The sequence below is a fragment of the Macrosteles quadrilineatus genome, unplaced genomic scaffold (assembly GCF_028750875.1).
Source record: "Macrosteles quadrilineatus isolate MER2022 unplaced genomic scaffold, UCM_ALF_1.0 Scaffold_4__1_contigs__length_99947679, whole genome shotgun sequence".
NCBI classification, from domain to species: domain Eukaryota; kingdom Metazoa; phylum Arthropoda; class Insecta; order Hemiptera; family Cicadellidae; genus Macrosteles; species Macrosteles quadrilineatus.
This window is the reverse complement of record NW_026542597.1, coordinates 86,848,795-86,864,289: the sequence shown is the minus strand read 5'-3', so window position 1 is coordinate 86,864,289 and position 15,495 is coordinate 86,848,795. Positions and strand designations below refer to the sequence as shown.

Genomic DNA, 15,495 nt, shown 5'->3' with positions numbered 1-15,495 from the left:
ATAGTTGATGATACTTCTAAATATAATGTAGTATACGTTAATTTGTCATTTGAGATTTGCTTAGTTAAACATTTTGCATAATCTTTTTGATAAATGTAGGACCTGTAGTAACTAAATAATTTCTAAAACCAATCGTGACCCTGGATAATGTAATATGTACTTAGTTTCATAATTATCACGTTTTATGGGTTAAAAATAAAATTTTAAAAACAAGTAAAATTCGTAAATTTATTTGAAGTCAAATTGTAAAGATTTGACTTACAAAAACTTAACAAAAACAATCTGCGATACTCAATATATAACCCATTCGACTGAGTGGAATTTTTCGATTATTTCGTTTTGCGGTTTTTTGCTGATGAAATCCCAGACAACCTCTTAGGTTAGATAGATATAATAGTTGTGAAATAGTTATGTAATTTATAATTATAATAGTGATAATTAACAGTGTTAAATTAATATACTGGTCAGTATAGAAAGATAAAGCATTATTGTGTAAGTGAAATCAAAAGGTACCTTTACATTCTTCAATATAAATGTCGACCATAAATTTCAACGCTTTTTTTTGGTAGTTTAGCCTCTATAAAACCTACATACCTTGTGGATAATTCCTAATTGTTGTTAGGAAGGTTAAATAAATCGAACACACAGTTTTTAAATTTTATTTACAAAAGTATTAAAATAAATATTAACTAAGTCTTATTGCAGAACCTCATCTCAACATCTTACCTACACATGTAAATCACTGTTTTTATACAAAATTTACAACAATCTGAATTTCACTAACAAAGACAATTTAAGTGCCAACTTGTGTTTTTAAACTTATTGCATAATGTGCTTCATGTTTATATTTTGAATGATTTGTTTTGATTTCATCAACCACCACTTCTCAGATTTCAAATTTGTCTCTTAAAATACTGGAAACCTTTAAACAACTTTTTTGCATCTTCTCACTATCTTCTCCTGTTGGATTTCTTGTTGTTCTTCTCGTCTTCCGCAAACCAGTTTTCACTGAAAATTTAAACACATGATTAATAAAGGCAACATAAACTGTTTCTATTGTATACCGTGTGTCAAGTAAGCTACAGTTTCCATTGGCAAAATTGTTACCTGTAATCAAAGATTTATATTGAACAAAGGTGATTAATAAATACAGTAGATTGATAAATACTCGAAATACAGTAGTTTGATTTAGATGGATCCAATTGACTGACTGGTTTAAATTTTTATTAAAAAAAATTGAAAATACATGCGTTTTAGCTGTCTGTGTTTGTTTGTGTGCCTTTAATTATATAGAGGGTCGATCCATAAGTTAAACATACTCTTATGCTCTCTAGCCGCTGAAAAATTAAGGTCCCATTATTATACTAATAATATAAATGTCAAAGTTTGTGAGTTTGTTTGAAGTTCAATTACGCATTAGCTATTGGACGGATTGGGCTGAAATTTGGCATGATGAAAGCTTACATTGTAGTGTAGCTAAATTGAAATTAATGTAGGGATAAACTCCGTTAAGATTTAGATAATTATTTCCCTACTGTGTTGACCTTGTATTCCCTACCCTTAAGGGTTGATAAATAATAAACACAATGCTATTCCGTTGTTCTATTTACTCTAGTAATCCCCTCTCCTAATAAATAAAAACATAATATTTTGAAACCCGACAGAAAAATGTGTGTAAACTTAGTTTATTGTTATCCTACACTTATAAGCATTCAAATATACCTTCTGGTTCTTGTGGTACACATATAAAGCTTAATATTGCTTGCTCAGTGATATTAAGATTACTATAAGATTGCTAGCCCCATCCTAAGAATACTCAGTCAGTCTCTTATTATAGCCTGTATGATGAAACCTGCCTTCTGACCCTTCATCTACTTGGGGACTGGCCAATGGCTTGAGGGTCAGGCCAATTCCACGTAGATGGCGGGCCATGAGACATGTTCTATCAAACAGAATATAATGATGCGATCCAGGGTCAAGAAAGAGCGTAACAAAGGTACTCCGGTCATTTCACTCCATTCACACTCAATTGTCAAAGGCTTAATTGGTTATAGATACATAAGTAAGTATATGTAAGCACATAGAAGGAAGGTACAGACAAAACACTCAATGGTACACTTAGCATAGTCGCTGGTGTCTAGAGCAAAATCCAACACCGCCCTCTGTCCATCATGTACAAGACCGCTAACGGTGGAAGAAGACCCTGGACGATGGGAATTTCTCTACGGTGCTTGCCGTTAGGGGCTCTACCTTGCTCGTTACAAGTATATTTCCTGCACAGCATATAGACCTGAAAGTGCACATAAGCGTGTTTCCTCTGTACCTTACATCTCTGTGATATAAGGCTCAAGGTGGGTTTCGAACCACCAAACTCACCATCCAGGTACATTCTCAGGGTCGTCACACTTGAAGGAGTCCTCGTTGTAGACTAGACCTCCAGGACAGCTGCCGTGCTGTGCTTGGACTCCGTTACGGCAGATGTAGAACTTCTGGCAGTCCTCTGGGTGAGGGAAGGTAGGATGAGGTAGGATGCGGCCGTTGGGGCCCGACACTTCTCCCTCGGGACACTTGAAGCCATCGTCCAGACTATCTGCTCAGGAGATATGATTGATTAGAAGATTATTTGTATGGGAAGCTAACTTAAAGAAAAGAATGTTCGAAACTGGACCTAGCTGTCAAGATTATTGAGTTTTTATTATGGTCCTGGCAAAAATATGTCTGTGTTCAGGGTACTAACTCCAATGTTGTGGGCATCAAAATGGGTGTGCCCCAAGGATCTGTTCTTGGACCTTTCTTTTTTATAATTGCCATAAATGATCTTCCATAGAATCTAAGATCTAGGTCAGTGACCTATATGCCTATATGCTGATGACACATCAATTTTTGCAAAAAAATCAAACCTTTATTTAGACAAATGAAAAATTTAACAGTAACTAACTTATACATACTACATATTCTAATTTACACTAAAACTAATCTTCACCTTTTCCCCACTAGGCGAGATGTGCACCTAAACGGAACCCGAAACAGGACAAAACTCAATATTCCACAGCACAGATTGGCAAAATTCGGCACATCGCACAAGGCAAATTGTATCAAATTTTTCAACAAACTACATGAATCGGCAAAGACCTGCACACTAAAAATCTTCAAAAATAAGGTAACTGCTTGGCTTTTAGACGATCCATTTTATAATATTAATGAATATTTAAATACATGTGGAGGGTAGAAATTAGGTTTTAGCTGTAACTTTTTTATGACAATCTGTTTTAATTTAATTTAGTTCTATAAGAATGCCTATCTCATGTAAATGATCAACAACAAATAAACCATTTAATCTCATTTCATTTAATTTAATTCATTTCATTTCAAACAAATGTCTTAAATAGTAAGGAAGCTATACAAGTAATCTCACTTTATTTCACACTCTTCCTTCATAGCGTAGATAATATATTGCAGTTGACAAACGCAACCTTATCTTAATGCAATGATGTAATTGGTTAACGAGAGTGGCACGTAAAACATTGTAAAATTGTTAACCACTAAGAGAAAAGGTCAAATGGAGAACCTTGAAGTTCTTCTATACTTCAGGTATCTGTACTTCCCTAAAATATCTTAACCCACCCATAGGGTTCATAAGCCTATTCATAATGTCTCTCTACCGCTAATGAGCCTATACCCATTGACGTTCCTCTACCCGTTCCTACGATATCCCTACCCTTAAGGATACTCTACCCATCTATTAGGTTTCCATACAGCCTTAAATTGATCTCAATCCAACCTGTACATCCTTTACGAACCGTTAAGGTTCTTCTTCACGCCCCTTAAGGGGTTCTTTTCTCCCCTAGGTTTCATCTACATCCCTCTCTTAGACTTAAGGACTGGATTGCAGCCATTTGTGATAGGATCTTAAGGCCAAACGCATGTACTGACTGGGTCGTCGTATACATACCCAAAGTAGCCTCTTCTTTTAAAAACTATTTTGCCACCTATGGTTCCTTAACCCAACATGTTTCTCTACCTACCTAAGATTCATTTCATGCCCTTTTTAAGTTCCTATAAATCCCAAGGCTCCTCTAACCTCGCAAAGTTCCTTTACCCACTCCTACAGTAACTTTACTCCTTATTGTGCCACTACCGACTGAAGTTCCTGTACCCCTCCCTAAAGGCTCATCTAACCCCACAAAGCTGCTTTACCCTCCACTAATGTTTCTCTACCTCCTTAACGTGCCTCTACTGACGTACGTCCCTGTACCTCTCCAAAACTTCATCTAACCCACAAAGCTCCTTTACCTATTCCTACAGTTATTCCACCCCTCCCAAAAAGAGGTGCATCTACTGACTAAAGGCCCCCTTTAACACGGTTCCTCTATCCCTGCAAACATCCTATTTCCACCCGCAAGGCCTCTTCACCCCCACGGTCCCTCTACCCACCTCTCTTAGACTGGGCGGGGTTGCAGTCCTTCCTGATGGACTCTGAAGGCCAGGCGCACGTACTGACGGTGTCGTCATACACAAGTCCTGGAGGACAAGGGTTGACAGTCATAACTCCATCTTGGCAGTTGACAAACTTGTCACAGACCTCAGGGTCGGGGTGACGGAAGAAACCGTTGGCCCTTGGACACCCTGGGGAAGGCTTCGGCTCCTCTGGAAGTCAAAAACATGAATAAAATTGAAACCTTTGTCAAAATGTGTATGTATGGAAGGTTTTCAAAGGAATGGCAGGGGGAGATTAAGTAAAACGTAGTATTAAGTTAAAATAGTGAGTTAAAGAGCCAATAAATAATTATGTTTGGTAAGAAGTCCAGACCTATTTATGGATATGGAAACAATATCTAGATTGTTCCTCTCACAGCGAATGTCAAATGTTTTTTAATAATCCAACTACTTCACTATTTAACTCTTTCTTGCAAAGTTACGGGAAAATTACCCTTTGATATACCGGTTATACTTTGAGATAGTCCTGATAAATTTCAAGGCCTAAAAAGGCCTCTCTGGTGGAAATTAATGAACTCTAAACCGACAAGCCGAATTATAACTGAGCAAATTAGTGCCAGTTGAGTGATTGTGTAAAAGGAAGGTATCCTATATTGTTTGTTTCGAGAACTGTATAGCATTCTCACCCGAACTACAAAGTATCTTCTTGGGGCTGTCTGACAATACTCACTCCATTTTCTATCATAATCCTTATTTGTTAGGTATCGTAACGAAAAATATAAACTATTTGTCATTCCTTAGTTTTTGTTTAAGTAACTTTTCGTCACCATAGACCTACTAGTCTGGATTTATGTACACACAGTCAAAGGTTTGTACCATCACGTTAAAGACTCATGGAAAAGCCATTGGTGACTGTTGGTAGTTTAGAAAACTGTGTTCCATAGCCTGGTGTGACCACAGAGGAGATAATCTCAACCAGCAAGTTCAAGCTTGTCAGTTCAAGACTTACTTTTTCAAAATCCTGATTTCGTTCCTAGATTAAATCATGAATCCGGTGTGCTATACTCTGTTTAATGGAACCTGTCTACTTACCCTCCGTCTACCTGGGGAGTGGCTGAAGGTTTATAGGACAGGTTTCATCATACAGACTATAACATCCCCCACTAAAACTACCAGTCTACTTACGAAGTTCTGTTCTGTCGCCACACTCCACGTTGACGGACGTATCGCACTGTTCATGGCTAGGGTTGGTATCATCGAACAGCAGACCGTCAGGACACAGTTTCTCTTCTATTTCTCCCCTGTAGCAGTGGTAGTAGAGATCGCACTGGACTGGATCTGGGTAGTAACCATCTTTGTCTGGGCATTTGAACTCCTGGCTGACCACAGCTGGAAACAGAGGTTGATAATGTATTGTTGGTAAAGAACTTAATGAAAGAAGTGTAGTTTGTCATCCTTATGAATCAGCTGAAGAAAATTGTTATTGTGAGTTCCATCCGATGCCTCTAGGGGCGTGTTTTTGTTTACGATACGTTTCATGTTATTTCGGACATTTAAAAACTCGTTAACTAAATAAAACCAAAGACAAAAAGAATTAAATATAGACCGTCAGCTGTGCTGTGCTTACCATAGGTTCTGGTGCACACCGCTGGGAGCGCCATGTAGTTTTTGTAAGTGCTACGTAACTACACGGCGCTCCCAGTGGTGTTCGCCAGAACCTATGGTAACCATGGTAACCGTAGCACGGCTGGCAGTCTATATTTAATATTGTTTGTCTATGATAAAACGAACTAATCACAAACAATAGTTTGTCTCCTGTTTATGTAACAGAAAAGTAAAGCAGAAATCAAACAATTAACCCTAAAATGAAAACAAAATTTCGTCGACACTAGCACTTAGTACCACCAACATCATCTAGGAATGAAAAACAAGTTTCAGATTTTACAATGAAATATGAAGTCTACTTGTGTTTGTTAGTCTATGTCTATGCTATTACTCAGCAGTTTTTGGATGTTATAATCGACTAATGGTATGAAATTTGACTATGGTTACAAATACATTATTATCATGTTGAAGTTATGATTTTGACCATGAGGGGGAGTAGATATCTCATTGCCAACTGAAACTTTTAAATGCCAGTGTTGACATTATTGACTTGAGGTGTTGGCGTACACCAATAGAGTGCACGAAGGAATTATTTGACTAAGGTAAAATCAATGATGACATAGCCTACTACATACTATAGCAATTATTTTACACCGATTAGAGTAATTATTAAAGTATCCTAAAACAAAGAAAAGCAATCTCCTCCTGTTATTACCATGGGTATGTCGACATCTTTTAGGCCTATTTAAGAAACTCCAAACTTCGGATAAATTTTCACCTTCTCTAATTAATATTCAAGTCTCCAAATTTACATTTTACCAACCTTCCCACCATATCGAGACGAGACTACCGATGTGTTGACATTTTTGAAACTCCGCCAACCGATTGGTAGTCTCGAGGGATGACTGCATTCTTAAGTGGTAGTAAAACGAACATAGCTTCGTAAAAGCACACTTGAGAGCCAAGTTGGAGATTGGACTTTGAATTGAATTGATTTTAGTGAGGAGTGCATTCTAAATGTTTACTGTAAGTAATGTAATCCTTGCAGATGTGAGTTTTAATTGTATTGATTCCGTTCAATCAATCTGTTCTTGAGATTAGTTTTGTTTTTACAAAAAAGGATTACACGTGGTTATGTAACCAAATTTAATGGGTTACGTCAGCTTCAACAAGTTCAGTGCTGAATAAACAAGTTATTTTGTTTTAAAAACAATGAATAGGATAATGTGGACGTTAAGTGCTATAGCTTACAACTAGCTGGCCCTTTTTGCAGGGTTGAGAAACTATTTGACAACATGAAAATGTTCACAGCATACCTTCTTTTTGAAACTAAAGTGAACCATGCCAATTTTTTTATAACTGTGCACTACCCAATAGGGAATTGCAATATCTTAAATGATAAATCTCTTGTCAAAGGTAGTATGCATCATTCTTCAACCACGGGTATAATAAAGGTTATAGGGTATCGGGAAGGGGAAGGGGGGTATAAAAGATTCTTTAACTAATGATATATCATAGGATAAAAGGTCAAAGGCCTAACGGTAGGTGAGCTAAGTGTTATGTACCAGCGGGAAATGTCCTTCACTATAACTGTCTGACACTCAATGTCAAATAACGGGCGTCTTTAACACTATTATCAACACTACATACCACATTCCTTGGTAAGGTGATTATTGAGTTTTGTATGAATTACAATTGTTTGTAATGATCAGTCATTATTTATGGTCATTTTCGTCGAGGGACTAAAATTAGAAATTTTTTGTTTCTAAGAGAATTAATTTGATGGTTATTACTCGTATCTTTGAGTTGATTACGTTTTCTCCAATTGGGTTACTCACGTTTTTCGCAAGGGAACGGTCCAAACCTTAGTCCTTTTACTAAACTGGGACGGTGGCGTCGTCCTGTAATTCAGCTAGTATATATTATAGGAGGTCACCAAATGTGGATATTTATGGGCATGCGCTGTGGATGCGATATTCCCTAGTGCGGATTAACGTCCGCACTAGAGAGTACTACGAGTATCCGCAATACTATCCTGATAATTTGACCAATTCGTTAATACCAATACAATGTGGTTCGGATTGCACTATGTAGGTCCCTTAGTTGCCATTATTAGCTGTATGGACTAAAGCTATTAATTAACAGCTGTGTCTAAGAAATATGTTGGCCTTAGTCACTAACAAGACTACAAGATCGCGCCACTCATCCTACACTCATCCTTCACTCATATTTGGGTTAAAATACGCACATAGTGGCGTCCCCATCTTAAATAATTGATAATTGATATCACTGACGTTGACCTTATGATTGTAAAACACACACACCAAAGTATCTTCGGATCAGCTCTTTCCTAGGACAAGTCTTCATTGTATAGCTTTATAGGGTAGGTAACATTATAGATACTACTGCTTGAAATTTCAATAAAAGTATGAACAGCTTATAAAGTAAAAGTCGTAAATTAGCCTAGATCCTTTTCAAAATTAAAATAATTAACTTAAAAGGTAGACAAAAGAAGGATGCCATAGAATCAGCAAGGACGATTTGATTGGAGAAATGATTAGGATTTAGTGAATTCTGTGAGAAGTTCCCTCGCTAAGAGTGTGAGAGAGTGAAAGAGATTCTCACATTGTTATTTTGTATTTCCCCAAACAAAATAAAACTTATTGTTTCTGCTCACATCCTCAGTTGACCTGTAAAAGAGCCTTTCACCATGGAAACTGTGAATATTATCAGAATTAATTGTGGTTGTTTCGAAAGCTTAGTTGTCATGAACTGTAATTTAGAACATGTTATCATCACAGTAAATAAATATTTTTAATGGATATCATGGGTTATTTTAATTACATTTGTTGGAAGATGTTACTTGTGTGTTTGCAAAAAGACTCAAAGAAGTTTCTTTGTTTCAGAATTATTGCGTTGTTCTATTTGGTTAGCATTTCCTCAAAGTCGTTATCAAGTTTTCGGAGTATTACAGGTAGATCTTATGACTTCCATAATTACCCACCATGAAAAATCGTAATAAATATTCTATTGAAATAAAAAAAAGTAAAAGTACAGCGTACCAGCAGCAAACAAATAACAAATCTTTAAAAACAAATTGCATAAATGTATATGTAAAAATATAATTTCCTTTCACAAAGCTAAATCAAAGGTACCAATCCCACCTCATTTGCACTATGCAGAATGCCATTAAACTAATACTAGGCCTACAAGAAAAGAGATAAAACGCTTTTGAACTATTTTCTCCGTAGTTGCAATAATTACATAGCTCTGTCAATAAATGATCTAGAAAACACCAATGTCCAGAATTACTGGATTACTCATTGTGTCGTTTCTTAATCCTTGGAAAAGTCCGAAGTCCGATTACTTTCAAGTGGACTTTGTTGTCTTTTACAAACTGCCCTGGCTAAAAACAGCCTATCTTGGCCACAACAACTTTATGATCAGCTGACTTCTAATTCACCATACTAAACTTACTCGGTTTTATAGAGCAATTTACTCTTTCACATTCCAAAACTGAAAAACTTTATTTCATGAAAACCCAATGGAAAAACTAATGATTATTACACTTTATGAACAGCTGGGATGGGTGGCGTCGTCCTGTAATCCAGCAACTGTACTAGGAAGTTACGAATTGTGGATATTTATAGGAATGCACTGTGTATGCGATACTTCTTGCTGTGGATTAACGTCCGCACTAGTGAGTACTACGACTATCCGCAGTACTATCCTGAAAATTAGACCAACTCGTATACACCTTGGTAAAAATGTAGTTCGGATTCCACTAAAAACTGTAGGTCCCTTAGTTGATCCCTTAGTCCCTTAGCTATTAATTAACAGCTGTGTCTAAGGAATGAGTCGGTCTTAGTCCCTAACAAGACTACAAGATTGCGCAACTGATCCTACACTCATCTCCATTCATACTTGGCTTAAAATACCTACTTTGTATGGTCGCCATTTCATTGAAAAAGTATTTAAGCATTAAAAAGTATGACATGTTTCAACTTTGACGAAAAAACTCCATTATGATTCCGGTCAAACAAAGAGGAATCCCTCCACCTGTTTGCGGTGAAAGTGAATTCAGATTTCTTTTGTATGGAGATTACTGGACGAATCGGAAGATGGTTGCTCCATTAAGTGGTTTTGTTGATATCTGAAGACAATGACGTAATATGATGATTGCTTCATCACAGATGGTTATGTAGATAAGTTCAGGTATGCGACGTAAGAGGGAGTTATGTATAAGAATCCCACATGTTAGGCCTACCAGCTGTAGGCCTACTGTCACAGTACTTGAGTAAAGGATTGCGGTATTTTGTTGTACTTTTAACTGCAGTATGGGTTTCAAAGCTGGGAGTTGTACAGGGAATTTTTCATCGCCTGAATCGTTTTAATGGGTTGGTACAAGGCCCCACTAAAAAAAAAATATTATAATTATTATTATAACACAACTATTACATGTAAAAAACTTCATTAATATCTAATATGATGGATCCAAGATCAAAAACGCATTCTCTATCGAAATGAAATACTAAAAACGCAATAAATATCGGCGATGGTCTCAAGTTAAGAGCTCGAAAAATGTACATACAAATGAATGTTGTAACTTTTTTAAAAGTTTTGCTATTGTTTGGGAAAAGCCGCCATTTTTTCGTGGGTTTAGGTGTTTACCCGTGTTTCCTTGATTTTTGCCAACTCTTAACTCCACAACCAACAGTACAAAATAAAGCCAAAAAACCTTTTTGCAATATTTTAACGATCCCTGAATCTGTTTTTATTAGACTAAATACAGATTGTTGCCATACTGCAGCAAAAACAGCCGTTTTAATGCATGTGTTACGGGTCTAAAGTAGCATTTTTACTATCTAGGGAGTAAAAATAAACTTTAGTCTCTAGGGAGTAAAAATCAACTGTTGTAAACAGTTGTAAATTTCGATTGTGGCAATCATATCGATCGAAATTATTTATCGATTGATTTATTAGGTAACGTTTTAGTCTATTGTTGTCAATTGCTCGATACAATCGTAATAGACGAAATAATTGAATCACTTACTAAACATCTGCTTATTTTCATTAGCAGAATTGAAAATAAGCAGGAAGTCGTTTTGAGAGGTTATCTTTGCATAAAAACTATTTTGTTTTCTACCTTTGTTAATTTGTTCACAATTAATTAACCTTAATTCATTAGCCTTTGGTAATTAATGATGCAATATAACGATAGATATAGTTCACCACACGGAAAAAAGTGATTTTTTTAACCCTCGCACATTTTCCGACCTCGGCTTCGCCTCGATCGTAAAACTTGACCTCGGATCAAAAGGAGTCACTTTAGGCCCTAGTGATGAAATATAATATTTTACTTTTTTTATTTTCTCATATTTGCCGCAATAAATTTGTTAGAATTCAGATTCATGTTCAGCACCCCCAAAATACAATTAAATTACCTATACACTTTCCACTTCGAGCCCTTTTTAAAACCCGTTTGACTTGACTAATTATGACCATCCTAAATTATAATGTTTTACGTATGAAAGTTTCAAGGTATCAGGAAGCAACTGTATTCGTTAAAATACAAAAGATCTATTTAACATGTAGTCTTAAATACATTCGCTGTTGGGATAATGTAGTTCCTCAGATATTAGAAATGAAACTGCATGTTCCATTAACAAAAAATAAATTACTTCACTCCTCGCCGGAATCATGATTATGGTTTGGACTTTTTGACAGATACATTCAAATAATAATAAAAACATGTTGTCTTCGGCCCAGTGACGTCATCTTTTATGTTGTGATTCATACTGTTTCTGCTCTAATAATTCTTGAGTACTTCGATATCTCTAGGCAAAGGAAAATCAGCTGTTCGTCAGCTGATCGTTTAGTTATTATTTTTACACAGAGATATTCCACGAAATTCTCCTGCTGATTTTACTATTGACTTAAGTCTCGGTCGATTTTGTGTTGGAAAGAGCACCCTGAAATATACTATTTTTGCACACCCGTAGATTATTATATAACCTCTTGTCCTCCACTAGACAAACAAGAGAATAATGATAAACAAGTTTGAGGGTGAACAATATGACAAAGGTCTGAAAGTACTTTTACGGGAGGTATTTATATTACAAAACTGATATGAAACTGTCCCACCACGCCCTCTCAACATGGTGTAATGCAAGGGTGTTCCTTGAACCGGAGAACATGCTTTGTTACCGATAGAAATTGCGAAACTAGTAAGTCAGTTGCTGTAGAATATTGTAATGTATGACTTTCATAATATATTATCTTGCCACGTAAAGCATACTGAGAATCACATACATTTAAAACTTACAAATACACGCCGCGCCGGTTTCAAAATCGGGCACAGGTTTGGTTTAAATTCTATGTTCAAGAAAGAACTAAGAAATGTGTAAAAAGTATTATTAATAATTTTTCTAATGGAAAAATCAAACACGAAATACTTCCTTGCTTCCAATATTTTATCATTGGATTCCAAGTAAAGATTTTCCAAGCATCCATGAATTTTATCTGGATGAAAATGCTGTGGCTTGTAGTTGGATAACATAGTATGCTATGGAGCTGTACGTTTATCTACTGAGTTGAAAGAAGACATGCTTCTTGAAAGATAAGGGGGTTGTAAGATAAGGGATAAGGGGGGGGGGGTTAAAAGATAGGGGGGGGGTAGAACTTATATTTCAAAAAGTCATAAGAAGATATCGATGTTTACAAATCATTTTCATGAAACGCTCTAGGTGTGCTGATATTTTTGGTAACGTTATTGCAGTCTAATGATAGAGAATACCGAAATAGTTAAACAAACATCAACAAGATCCACAAATTCCATACGCTGTAGGCCTATATAAGTTTATCGAACTTTAAACCTTTAGAAATACTAAATTATATTTTACTAAATATATAAACATCCATCAAATACATCTTTTGAACTGAAACATCTCCTTATAACATACAGTCAAATTTCAGAGACAAAATATTTATAAAATCTGAATATTACTTACAATGAAAGGATATACACTCTCTGGCTAATAATGAAAAATACTTTTGACAAAATCGCACTCAAAAACTGCTACAACAGGTCCATATTACAGGGGTTACATTGGATGTATACTTCATTATCCAAAAGTTATTTGTCACATCACACTATCAACAGATAAAATATAAAAATTTTTTGACAGCAATGTGCTTTCATGCAAGTGTAATTCAACACTTATTTGAATGAAAATTCTTTACTGCTGGCCCATCTTGTACTCTATCTACCTAATCTATCTTAGTCTACTCTAGCATCCAAATAATAGAGTTACGACATTAATAGACTTTATCAAAACACCATTCCGCCATAACGGTTGTCATAATAATTTATTACACCTGGTCTATATAGGTGGGATATATAATTAGTATCCAAAAATCAATGGTCACAATATTTTTTTATTTAAATAAAGAAAATATATAGAAGAACCTAGCTATAGCTAGTCCATATAAACGAGGTGTCGATATCCAAAAGATAATGGTCACACCCACCTTTCAACATACCAACAGCTAAGAAGGAGTAAACTAAATTTTGATAGTAGGAAACATTATGTTTGGGTTTACGTCCCGTCAATCACCAGTGGAATTCATCTAAGTGATGATGCCTTAACCCCTAGGACTATGCTGAAGTAAAGTGAAAAACAATCTCTAGCTAGAGCGTAGCATTCTAGGACAAAACGTGCACTATGATGATATATTCTACTATGTTTTATGTAAATAAAAAAATCTACTACAGATGGTCCTCATATACGTGTCTACTTTAGAATTCAAACGTGAATCGTCTCACCAAATTATTAACGAATCAACAGCTTCAGAAGAAAATAGAGTCTATAAGAAGTGCATTCAACTATCTCCATAAAAAAATTGGCTACAGCTGGTCCATAAATGAGATATCTACATCAATAGCAAAGGGCTAATGGTGCAACCCTGAGGTAACCCCTTTTACTCCAACTAATCTACTCACCAGATACGAGCGCCAGAGCCAGGACTACGCCGTGTGTAGCAGCCATGGTAGATGTGTTGTGCGGTAGAGAACCACGCGGTATGAGGCTACGAGGAGGCTAGGAGGGGCGGAGACACTTTCACGGGAGATGTAGCAATTACAACACAGATGATCGGACTACCGATTTTCGGGACTAGAGGGTGGATTTGGAGTTTGCATTGTTTTTTGTATTTTATTTATTTCTATAGGTTACTTGTATTTTTATTTTCTGTTTTCGCCTCCAACAATAATTACTGTAGCCAGTGTAGCAATTCTGAAAAGTTTTTTCTTCTTCTTAAATTTTGTATAAATATTTCACCGATTCCGTTACTACAAATTTGGCGAATTTGAATTTAATTTATTTGGCGTATTTTTGTATTTATATACTTCTGTATCCATTTTTGTCGCTAAAGTTCCCAGTAGACGATGTAGCAAACGACTAAGCTTGGATGAGTTTTGTTTTGTAAATATTACCATAGATGAAGTATTATATTACTTCATCTATGATATTAGACTGATTTTGGGATATGCTGGTATCTTACTTTGACCTTGGTTACCCTGGATCTTGATAATGAGATTTGTATTTATATATTTTTATGTATTTTCTTATACGTAGCTCAAACACTGTGCATTAACTACCACACCAGTTCCTAGTTTTCTTAAAAATATAATTTTGGAGTGGTAGTGTTGTGTTTAATACTTTTGGAAATGTTTTTTCATCCATTGTTTTCTCCAAAGCTCTAGTAGCAATTACAACACTGCTAACCCGGTTTTTTTGTTCTTTTGTTCCTCTTTCGTCTACTAAATTTAGCGGATTTACTGAATAGGAGGAATTTGAATAGTTTATTTACTTTATTTCGTTTCTTGTTTACTGTGTCCTAGCCATTTACATTTTTCACGTTTTTAACACGAGAAAGGTCCAAACTGTGTTCTTGTTACCATCTAAAAGTAAAGCTTGTTTTTGAAAGCATAAATTATTCATAACCCAATAAAAATGGCTGAAATTTATCTCGCTTGGAATCGAACCAGCGACCTTTAGATTTTAAGGTCAACTCAATAACGACTCGGTTACAATTTTAGTAATTTGTTTTGTATTTAAACATATTTTTAGTTCCACTTTACGAATAATCTAGTAAACAATGTATTTCCTATTGTACGATACGTAGACAAGTTAATTATGTGTCGCTAATTTCCAAGCCTTACCCAATGTGGCCTTGTCTATTATGGTTATTTATTAGCTGAGGAATGTTCGTTATTGCATTGTGTTGTGTTGGTACAAATATATAACAACTTCCTATTTGGTGAATACTTTCTATGTCTAGTCTTGGTTAAGCCGAGGGGGAGAAAGCCAGTGAGGGAGTAAAAATGAAAATTTGTGGTTTTTGGTTCTAGTTGTAGATTTTTTAATTGTATTCCCATGTTTGCATTCAGGA

General features: G+C 35.7%; 1 protein-coding gene across 1 annotated transcript; it reads right to left on the bottom strand.

Annotated features, from left to right (window-relative positions):
* Nucleotides 1-645: 645 nt before the first annotated feature.
* On the bottom strand, nt 646-14,136 carry LOC128992243 (protein obstructor-E-like). The gene is made up of 5 exons (XM_054415718.1): nt 14,045-14,136; nt 5,623-5,826; nt 4,435-4,647; nt 2,377-2,590; nt 646-1,008 (listed from the first exon to the last, which is right to left on the bottom strand). Exons 1-5 carry the CDS (start codon nt 14,088-14,090, stop codon nt 951-953), a joined length of 735 nt encoding a protein of 244 aa, XP_054271693.1. The 5' UTR covers nt 14,091-14,136; the 3' UTR covers nt 646-950.
* Nucleotides 14,137-15,495: the final 1,359 nt, after the last annotated feature.

What these genes read in the sequence shown, in the direction of transcription:
- LOC128992243 (XM_054415718.1), bottom strand. Translation starts at nt 14,090, where the DNA reads ATGGCTGCTACACACGGCGTAGTCCTGGCTCTGGCGCTCGTATCTG. An exon ending in GGCTCTGGCGCTCGTATCTG is followed by an intron (nt 5,827 to 14,044) that starts GTGAGTAGATTA and finishes CTCTGTTTCCAG; the next exon opens with CTGTGGTCAGCCAGGAGTTC. An exon ending in CCTGAGAATGTACCTGGATG is followed by an intron (nt 1,009 to 2,376) that starts GTGAGTTTGGTG and finishes TTAAATTTTCAG; the next exon opens with TGAAAACTGGTTTGCGGAAG.